Source organism: Ylistrum balloti, unplaced genomic scaffold (assembly GCF_031769215.1).
Source record: "Ylistrum balloti isolate Yb309-2 unplaced genomic scaffold, AGI_CSIRO_Ybal_v1 Utg369680, whole genome shotgun sequence".
Taxonomy (NCBI): Eukaryota; Metazoa; Mollusca; class Bivalvia; order Pectinida; family Pectinidae; genus Ylistrum; species Ylistrum balloti.
Genome location: NW_026781921.1, coordinates 710,299 through 722,349, shown reverse-complemented (window position 1 = coordinate 722,349; position 12,051 = coordinate 710,299). Strand labels below are relative to the sequence as shown.

Sequence of the window (12,051 nt, the reverse complement as noted above, 5' to 3'; positions counted from 1 at the left end):
CATTTCGAATTCCGTTGGAAATATATAGTTTGTTTTAGTTTCAAAAAATATGAAATATTACACTGAATAACGATATTTATTACGACTAAACGCTCATCTTTAAAAGACTGAATACTGAATATTCATGGCAGTCAATTACAGTCTCCTTTTAAATTAACCAGGCTGGTGATTTTGTAGCCCCTAATGATATATGGTTAGATAATTAGATACTAACTAGGTAATTTTGGTTATAATTAAATTCACAAGCAGATAATATTCCCAAAGTTCTACAGCCAATGAACCGAGACACTACAACGACCAACGACACACACCATTGGCGATCCCTTAGGAGAAAGGACGGATGCCGCTTGTTATAGACGCTTTTTACTGAATGCTAACCATTGGCGAGGCGGAGCACGGAGTGAGGTATTTACGTGTAGTCACCACTGCATCGATCGCACGGGGCGGATAAGTAGTGTTGCTGCTGTGTATACATTGGCTGCACGCGCGCCCGGGAATCACCTCTGTTGGCGAATATACGGATTACAAGCTACACAGATCTACTAATATCTATATATATACTTTGGGAATAGTTCATTCTCCCGGCTTCTGGAGATCTTACTAATGAAGATTTGTTCTGACACATCAAAGATGTTTGTACCACTGCGTAGATGTAACGATAAAAAATCCTAAAAGGACGCCGTTGATGGCAGCAGTCTGTGATTTGATTAGTTTGCTTATGACAGGAAATAAGTATGAGAAAACATCGCGTCCAGTCCATCTTTTGATAAAAAGGGGAAAGCATGCTATTGCCGCGGAGGAAAGGAGGTCATGGTGATTATTAAAAGCAATCGTTTTAAATGGCGTATTAATTAAAAGGTCCGTGCTGCTTTTACTACAAATCGTGTTTTGTAATCATTTTGTTGCCGACGGTATGACAGAGAACATCTCTACTGCTGGAGAACAGAGGCTTGTTTAATGATAACACGCAAAACCTGTTGAGGGTATTGCGTTTTATAGCACCAAAGGGCCTAACCATTGACTAGCAGCTGTTCTCGACCGAATATCAGGAAATTAACAGTGTAGTTCTGGCGAGAATTTCGTGTGTCTGGTGTACAGATCAACACTTGAATATAATTATTGAAATAGGATATTGAATACATACCTTCGTCCCTGAACATTCCAAACAGGAACATGATTGTGTGTTGAACACTGGATAATTTTGTTTTTTTGGAAATAACTTTGAAATACGTAAACAATGAAACGACAGAACGTCCGGACCCTGTCTTTAATTGTCTGTACATTTACCTATCTTCTGATAGGGGCGGCCGTGTTTGACGCCCTAGAATCGGAGTATGAACTAGAAAACAGAAGACGATTATTTGCGGAAGAAGACGAGATACTAAAGAAATATAACATTTCAGAAAACGATTTTAAAAGCATTCAGCACAATGTCATCTGGTCCCGTCCATACCAGGAGGTCATCCAGTGGAAGTTCGGAGGCGCTCTGTATTTTTCTTTGGTCGTGGTGGCAGTAATAGGTGAGTGATGATTAACGTTGATTCAAACCATGTAGCAATGTTTAAAACAATGAATTCATCCAACATTAATTTCCGATATACAATGCACTTTATTTTATAACATATATATGCGTCCAGTCGTACGTACTCTCACAAATGTAATATTCATTTGGTGATTCAAAAACAAATTGTATATTTTGCTATCTGGAGACGTAATGAACAATATATATATGAAACTGGGAAGTAGGTCATTTTTCGGTATATCAAACATCTTTCCTGATCTACATATTCACTGAAATAAAATCATTATTTATTATAATCGGTTAAACAACTATGCAGTGCTGTTATAATAGTAAGGCATCTACAAGCACGTGTTTAACCTCACAGCTCTGTGTTTTCTGACGTCATTAACAGATTAAGGACTCGTTGCGTTTTAATCAATGACGTTATAGCTCATCAGTGAGGTTCTATACTACACCTGCGCGTGCATGACGTCACCAATGATGATAGAAATAGAAAAGGATGAAGTTAATTTTTCATGACTTTTGATGTGATATGTGATATGGTTACGCTTCAGATTACACTGTAATAAAAACCTCGCTGTTGTGATATCCCTTCAGTGTAAATAGCACGAGCTATCAGATAATGTGTTTTATTTTACGCAACGTACATTTTGTCTATATTTACTTCACTTTTCTTACTTTCCATCATGAACACGGTCTGTTGTCTTCCTTCATTGTAACACATGGTCAACAATGTATATCCGATTAACTAGGTTTACTATGCTATGACGGGGTATGGAACCTCTGTATGTTAAAATGTTAAATGAAGTCAATACCAGTTAATAAATGTTGTATTCTATATAAATGTTTGTTTGTTATATGTAAATTGTATTTTTATGTAGATACATAATGGTACATCAATTAAACGGTCCAATATTATATATGAAATATATGTTTAAGGAATTCTATAATAATGTATTTTTTTGCATTTAATTAGATCTAATAATAAATTATGGGTTCGATTCTGCAACGCGTTATGATATTTATTTTAATCTCAATTCTTTTACTCAATATTTCTTAAATACCCATAATAAATTTTATTTTTGAATCGAAGAGTTTAATTCAACTGTTGGTCGATATGGTTATCGCCGGAAATCAAAACAAAAATTCAGGATTCACTTACTAATGCAGAAAGCAGAAATAAACACTGCGGAGGAGTGTACATCACGTGTAAATGAAAGCGATAAAACAAAATGTTTAATTAGATATAGAACTTTTGTAGTTATTACATAACCAACCTCGTTTGAACTGAGCGTTATATTTATAGATAACGCACTTGTACAACAGCCGGTAGGAGGAATATATATAGAAATCTATTAATAGAACACGGTTAATTATGTAACATCTTTAAAATAGAAATCCTTAGTCGGTATTTACGTAACACGCAGTTCTTTATCGTGTTATGTAAATAAATCTGTGTTCATTAATTCATTATTTTAAAGTTTTGAAATTAATTAATACAAGACTCGGATGATATCCGATCGCTAATTTAACTTACAATGTAATTTGTTGTGAATCATGCCCATGAAAAGGTTGTGCATGTTTATCAATCGTTGTTGCCGTTCCATGCCCTACATTCATGTTTTGTCCATTGTGTTATCATATCTGTACAGTAGCTGTATATTTTGTCCATTGTGGTACAATATCTGTACAGTAGCTGTATATTTTGTCCATTGTGGTACCATATCTGTACAGTAGCTGTATATTTTGTCCATTGTTGTACCATATCTGTACAGTAGCTGTGTATTTTGTCCATTGTGGAACCATATCTGTACAATAACTGTATATTTTGTCCATTGTGTAACCATATCTGTACTGTAGCTCTATATTTGTCCATTGTGGTACAATATCTGTACAATAACTGTATATTTTGTCCATTGTGTAACCATATCTGTACTGTAGCTCTATATTTGTCTATTGTGGTACCATATCTGTACATAACTGTATATTTGTCCATTACGGTACAATATCTGTACAGTAGCTGTATATTTTGTCCATTGTGTAACCATATCTGTACTGTAGCTGTATATTTTGTCCATTGTGTTACCATATCTGTACAGTAGCTGTATATTTTGTCCATTGTGGTACAATATCTGTACATAACTGTATATTTTGTCCATTGTGGTACAATATCTGTACAGTAGCTGTATATTTTGTCCATTGTGGTACAATATCTGTACAGTAACTGTATATTTTGTCCATTGTGTACAATATCTGTACATAACTGTATATTTTGTCCATTGTGGTACCATATCTACAATAACTGTATATTTTGTCCATTGTGGTACAATATCTGTACAGTAGCTGTATATTTTGTCCATTGTGGTATCATATCTGTACAGTAGCTGTATATTTTGTCCATTGTGGTACAATATCTGTACATAACTGTATATTTTGTCCATTGTTGTACCATATCTGTACAGTAGCTGTGTATTTTGTCCATTGTGGAACCATATCTGTACAATAACTGTATATTTTGTCCATTGTGTAACCATATCTGTACTGTAGCTCTATATTTGTCCATTGTGGTACAATATCTGTACAATAACTGTATATTTTGTCCATTGTGTAACCATATCTGTACTGTAGCTCTATATTTGTCTATTGTGGTACCATATCTGTACATAACTGTATATTTGTCCATTACGGTACAATATCTGTACAGTAGCTGTATATTTTGTCCATTGTGTAACCATATCTGTACTGTAGCTGTATATTTTGTCCATTGTGTTACCATATCTGTACAGTAGCTGTATATTTTGTCCATTGTGGTACAATATCTGTACATAACTGTATATTTTGTCCATTGTGGTACAATATCTGTACAGTAGCTGTATATTTTGTCCATTGTGGTACAATATCTGTACAATAACTGTATATTTTGTCCATTGTGGTACAATATCTGTACATAACTGTATATTTTGTCCATTGTGGTACCATATCTGTACAATAACTGTATATTTTGTCCATTGTGGTACAATATCTGTACAGTAGCTGTATATTTTGTCCATTGTGGTATCATATCTGTACAGTAGCTGTATATTTTGTCCATTGTGGTACAATATCTGTACATAACTGTATATTTTGTCCATTGTGTTACCATATCTGTACAGTAGCTGTATATTTTGTCCATTGTTGTACAATATCTGTACTGTAGCTGTATAATTGTCCATTTTGTTACCATATCTGTACTGTAGCTGTATAATTTGTTATAGTTAAAGACCATACAACACCTGTTTATTTTCGTTGTGGTAAAATATCAATACGCTATGTGTATTATTTTGTACAGTGTCTGTATAATTTGTCTATTTTATTAAAATATCTATACAGTGCCTGTGTATTTCGCCCAGCGTTGTATAACATATGTATGACATATGTATACTTTGTTACAGGTAATGGTCACGCTACACTGTGACTAACCATTGTGATATAACATATGTACGACATATATATACTTTGTTACAGGTAATGGTCACGCTACACTGTGACTAACCATTGTGATATAACATCTGTACGACATGTATACTTTGTTACAGGTAATGGTCACGCTACACTGTGACTTACCATTGTGACATAACATATGTACGACATATATATACTTTGTTACAGGTAATGGTCACGCTACACTGTGATTAACCATTGTGATATGACATCTGTACACTATATGTATACTTTGTTACAGGTAATGGTCACGCTACACTGTGACTAACCATTGTGATATGACATCTGTACACTATATGTATACTTTGTTACAGGTAATGGTCACGCTACACTGTGACTAACCATTGTGATATAACATATGTACGACATGTATACTTTGTTACAGGTAATGGTCACGCTACACTGTGATTAACCATTGTGATATGACATCTGTACACTATATGTATACTTTGTTACAGGTAATGGTCACGCTACACTGTGATTAACCATTGTGATATAACATATGTACGACATGTATACTTTGTTACAGGTAATGGTCACGCTACACTGTGATTAACCATTGTGATATGACATCTGTACACTATATATAGACTTTGTTACAGGTAATGGTTACGCTACACTGTGACTAACCATTCTGGTATAACATATGTACGACATGTATACTTTGTTACAGGTAATGGTCACGCTATACTGTGATATAACATCTGTAAACTATAGGTATATTTTGTCCATTGTTTTGTAACATTTGTTTACTTTTTACAGGTTATGGTCACAGTACACCAAAGACATTCTGGGGCAAGTCCTTCTGCATGATTTACGCTTTAATTGGAATTCCACTATGCATCATCATGTTTCAAAGCGTTGGTGAAAGACTGAACACATTCGTGACTTTTGTCTTGAAACAGATTAAAAAATGTTTCCGGTTTAAAAACTCGGAAGTTTCTCAAACTGATTTATTTTTTGTGACTATGAATTTATCAACAATAATTATAACTACCGGGGCTTTAGCGTTTTCGCATGTGGAGGGCTGGAACTACATCGACGCGTTCTACTACTGTTTCATCACACTCACCACCATCGGCTTTGGTGATTTTGTTGCACTTCAGAAGGATTACATGGTCCAACAGAAGCCCCATTATTTTGCGTTCAGCATTCTATTCATTTTGTTTGGATTAACAGTCATATCTGCGGCGATGAATCTTTTAATTCTTCGTTTTGTCACGATGAACACTGAAGACGAGCGACGGGATGAAATGGAAGCTGCTGTTGCCGCCCAGAATGCAGTGCGACTCGATGGTGACGTCATAACCGGAAATGGAGGTGTAGTATCAAACGCACAAGAACGTCCAGAATTCAATGACACATTATCTGTATGTTCGTGCTCATGTTACAAATGGACGTCACCACGTGACAAAGTTTACACGTCCAGTCCCTTAAGTAATCATAAAAGCGGGAAAAGAAAAAGTAGATCGTCTGGAGCGACCGCTCTAGAGTGTTCAAAAGACATGGACAGCAATCTGTCTGAAGACACTGAATCCTTTCTCAATTGGCAGAGGAGCAAACGTGCCTCGTTATAAGTGTGATTTATCGGACAAATTTCATATACATTAAGGTTCATAGTTCTGATCTGTTGATAAGTTTCATTTGTTGCTTGTTCTGGTATACGGTACTTGGAATATAAGCGACTAGATTTTCTTTCTTAGATGTATTCTTTTATAAATTTATAAACTTTATTTATTTTAAGACAATTGCGAAACAAGTTATGTCAGCTTTTACTAATCACTCTTGTTGGCCCGGATGTAAGCGCGCGAGGGGTCTTGGTGTGGGAGGAAACCGGAGTACCTGGGAAAAACCCACGTGGTCGGACAGGTGACCTCATACCTTTTCACTTCCATTCCGGGAATCGAACAACGGACGGCTAGGTGAAAGGCGAATGCGTTACCACGGCGCCACCCGACCATCCATATATTCTTTTAAAGACGAAGTTTCTGATAGGGATGATTTGATGTATTGGTAACGTACTCTCGTCTTTCACCTGGATGTTGCAGGAGAGATTTCACGAAGGGTCGTGATTAGGTTGTAGGGAGTGACCTGATTTTCCCGACTGTTTGGTTTTACCCAACAGTAAGATCCCTCGCGTGCTTCCATTCAGGCAGACAAAACCAATAAATAAAATTTGATTTTTTTTCGCAATTGTTGTAAAATATGGTATTATTTAAGTAAGAATATACATGATCGGAATCTTAACGTTTCTCTCTAAAAGACGATACAATTCAGTTTTGTACACTGAGCGTGCTTTCACGATAACTGATCCCTGTTAAGCCTGGTATCATCAGAATACTGCGTAGGGATGATTTTTTTTATCCTGACCGAAATAATTATTCATATAAGTCTATCAATCATGTTTAATGTAAATTAAGTAAAAATGAGTATTATATATACTGAACATGTACATACCTGTACATACCTCCATGGCCATTTGTAACATCGTAATAAGTGAGATTGTTTTAGCTGTTGTTCGGTTGTATAACTCTCATCAAAGGACTGCATTAGATATTATCACATGTCGACGAGCTGAAGTACAATTGTAACATAAACCAGAATGACTTATGTAATGAGATGGATATTTCGTGCTGATCAATATCGCCATCTGCTCAGAGGCGTGCGTCATCTGTATGTTCACAGATAATATCAGAATGTCTGAAACAGAAATCCAAGTGCTTGTATATGTAGATGACTGCGTATACTGTACACTCAGGTAATACATGTACATTGAATAACACTTAACATAAGGTGATACATGTAATTTTTTATAATAAAATCTTAAGATTAACATGGTAATTGATGTTCTGAGTTGTCTACCCATGGGCGATCTAACGAACTATGAATTCTTCAGCACTTTTCCTGACACTAAATCCTAATTTGTAAATCCATGTATGCCAAAATAAATAGTTGATATCATTCTGTAAATAAGCAAAGTGTATTTGTTGTGCACGGTTGGCCATCCACATCGTTATTACCAATACTGCTGTCACATATGTATCAGCCAGGCGCTGTTTATAACAATCGCTAGAATTGTTGTAATGTTGTTATTATCATTAAATAAACTTGCTGAAAAATCGACTGACTTGTTATTTGTCAAATACTTTTACTACGGAAATATCAGTTTTAAATGGAATCGAAATTCAAACAATATATAGAAAAGCAAAAGAAAAATTTACATGCAGACTCGTGAACAAGTACAAGGATAATTCAAAAACATGTTCCAGAAGAGTAAGCGTCTTTTGCTTCATCGACGACATCCAAATGCAATAATTGGTGAATCCAAGTAAGTAATGTAACGTTTCCCAAATGAGAACAAAGTGTACAACAACGAAACTACCGTGCACACTAAAGGGCATACAACATGACCAGCCCGATATCGCACAGAGAGATGTAATATTTCTCAATGAGATCGTTACCTTCATAATCTTCATTAATGGATTTGACAAGAATTCCGATGTCACGGTCTCTAAAAACTGCTCAGCCAAATGAAAGTTACTGATTCATCCTTTGTGAATGGCAACAATCTGGTGAAAAAGCATGCCCTTAAACTCATGAAAAATATATTGTTAATAGATCCTTTAGTCTTCTCTCGAATAAATTTCACTAATAAACATTAGCCGTAATACAGGTGTAGTTAATTAAACTTCTATAAAACTTGTATCCGTGACCAAAATGAACGATTTTTATCTTGTCTATAGAGATTATTTAATACTTTCCAATGAAATGTATCATTTCACGAATATGATAGAATGCCAATATTTCTCATAAGTACGAAGTTCTAATGAAAACATCGTGTTATTTTCCATACGAGTGCAATGTATATGATATTACCCAGAAATCAATGTCCTATTGATTAAATATCTAAAAATAAAACTCTGGCAAAAATTGCGGGAAACAGTAGCGTAATCTTTGAAATCATATTGAAGTTACATGACGTTGACTTCACTTGCAAAACCAGTGCCATTTTAAAACGGCTGTTCTCTGCAGTATTCTACCGCACAATGTATTTGTTAGTTATCTCACAATAAGTAATCCGGCGGTCGTTTTATATATATCTGAACTGAGAAAGGCAGTTTAAGGCTGCCTATAGAACGCTTTATTCTGGTCGATCTATAAAAAGGTTAATATAATCACTGTAACAGGGAAAATGATGTTAGATCTAATGACTATGTAGCATTTCTTATACTGCAGGCGAGATCAACATTTTATTGGGTTGATGTTTTTTTATATTTCACTTTCAAAAAACTGAAATTAGATAGTATACTATCGCAAAATAGATTTCAGAAATATGCATTTTCGTCTGGATTAGACTCTGCGAGATGTTATTTCTTTTGAATGATTTAGAAATCGACATCGGTCTGGTAAATTCTTTACCAATACGCACTCCGCCTTGTGGCGTTCGATGATTCGTTATAGTGTGATGTGATCATGAGTGCTGCGAGATATATCTATATGCCGATTGCGACGCCAAACAGAAAACAGTTCTACAAAAACAAGAACTACAAACACAATTCCATATTAAATTCTTTTAAAACACATTGACGAGACAAAAATGATTAGATAGATAAATAAATGCTTCAATAAACAGAAGGAAATTAAGGGAAATGAACACAGGTGATTCAGTATTATGTAGAATGAACCATTCTCACCGTACATATTGTGTATCGTCTAATCTATTTAATCCCAAATGCCATCAATTTATATATAAAAATAAAGAATTTCTTAGTTATCCTGAGCAAAGAGATATTGTCAGCACAATTATAATAACTAACCCTTACAGAGTAAGAAAGTATTGATCAACGGACGCGACGCATATTTGATATTTAGTACAAGCTGTGAAAAAAATGGTCTGTTGTCAGGACGATATACTGCAGGCTTTGAAGTAAAAACCCGCATATTGTATATATCATCAGTGAAGATTAAACCATTAAACACTACTGACAAGTTCAAACGATATCATTGGAAGGCTTATATCATCCACAGACCCACAGGAACACATAATTTATATAAGATACTGTCTGAAGCTTCCATATCAGGTCTGGTTACTTTAAAGAAAATTGGGCGAGTTTATTTTTTTATCATATTGATTCAGATAACTGCTTTGAAAGGCACTCCATTTTCGAAGTCATTTTTGACTTAAACACTGTGTTGTCGGCATATGCTTATCCCCTGGGCCATATTACAAATATTGGTTCGCTATGTTAAAACGTCTTTAAGCCCCTCAGCAAGTTTTCACCGATAGGCAAAAATGCAATAAACATTTGTTTATTGTGTTCCAAAGTTGATGTTTGTAAAGATAAATAGACTTCAAATATAATACCGGTTCCAACATGAAAAAAAAATTAAGCCTTGCAGCTGCCTGTTACTTTTCATCTCTATATTCGAACGTAAAATTAACAAAAACAAGAAGATTTCTTCAGAGCAAATATCGGAATTGCCTTTCTGTTCGTTATGAATTTCTAAATTTAGAAGAGGACAGATTAAAATTTCATACATCTGCGAACACGCGATTGTATTGCTTCTCTGACTATGATCGATCGTCTTTATCTCCAAAATTAACGGAGGCAGAAGTCTATATACAAATCAGAATTGATTTTTCTGAACTTGTAAATGTCATTATTTCCTATTTCCAATGGGGAATTATACCATGAATTCTTATTCAGATAAAAAAAATATTGTCAATATAAATTTTAAAGATATTGAAAAGTCTTATTGCTAAAAGAAATCAATTTTCAGTAAGAACGGTTTGTACTGTTGAAATATTGGTTTCTCATTTCGCGGGTGTAATAAAGACAATAAAAAAACTAAAAAGAAAATTACTTAATTCCTGAGTTCTGTAAACACAAACATAATTAATAAATATTGAATGACATGTACATGTCTCATGTTTGTTTGTTTCATGAGTTTGTCGATACAGCCCCGAGAATGACCATGGTCATTTGAAGGCGGGGTCTCCTTTTAATGACTGTTGGTTACCTCCCTTATTCAGATACTGGAACATCGTTGCGTGTAGTCCAAAGTAATTAAAGTGTTTTGTCCACGGACACAACTGTGTCATTTCAGACCAGTCCGTTTCTCAGCTCCCTGAGCAATACAAACTAGGGAACATCTAGCTACGCCCCTCTGATCTTCACCCAAAGGTTCCGGTTCGGCTGAATTATTGCGGGTAGGTACATCTATATACACCTCAGGACATCACATGTGATCACCTAAACCCTTAATCCGTTTACCCCACTACTCCCCATGTACACGATCTTGGATTGTATTCGCTGTGAAATCAATTTTGGTAAATCTAAGTGCTCTCTGAATAACCCGTCAAAATTATTAAAAAAAAAAATAACCAAGTATGAATTGTTTACACTGTTATGAGATGAATTTTATTCAGTATATAGACATCTGTGATAAGAGGTTCTATAAAAAAAAATCTAAAAAAGTTTGAAAATTGATTAATGAAGAGTTAATTTTTGTCTTATCTCTTACATAATGTGAAGGAAAGCATATATTATCCAGTTGGAATACATTTCCTTAAAAAAAGAATTTCAGAATAATTACGAACCGATTCTTAGGAGAAGTTATACTAAGCTGAAGATAATAACGTGACTAATATTTGCTTCAGGCGATTTATGTAGGGATGTTTACGTTATCTGATATTAAATCAATATGTTAATGTATATGATTCATTTCACAAATTAGGATCTCCTCCGTTCGCGTGAACAACATTAAAAAAAATAAAACGAAGCTTGAAACGTACTTTCTTTGTGTCGGCAATATCAATAAGGAAAAATGATAGAAATTATAAGTGTCACGTGATTCTCTTAAAATAAACAATAAAGTTCCTATATATTTCTCAATGTTATAATTATATTTCGTACACGATGACAACATAGAAATAGCGAGATGTTAAAAAGAGACCGAACGTAACTACCTCTTATTATGTTTATTAACAGATGTTTACAAACATTGATGTATAAGGGGAGATAACTCGGAAAGCATTGTGGGTAGAA

The 12,051-nt window shown here is 34.7% G+C and overlaps 1 protein-coding gene across 1 annotated transcript; it reads left to right on the top strand.

The window, feature by feature from the left end:
• Positions 1 to 981: 981 nt before the first annotated feature.
• LOC132564663 (two pore potassium channel protein sup-9-like) lies at positions 982 to 6,609 on the top strand. Its single transcript, XM_060229304.1, has 2 exons — positions 982 to 1,520; positions 5,765 to 6,609. Exons 1-2 carry the CDS (start codon positions 1,238 to 1,240, stop codon positions 6,577 to 6,579), a joined length of 1,098 nt encoding a protein of 365 aa, XP_060085287.1. The 5' UTR covers positions 982 to 1,237; the 3' UTR covers positions 6,580 to 6,609.
• The last annotated feature ends 5,442 nt before the right edge of the window (positions 6,610 to 12,051 follow it).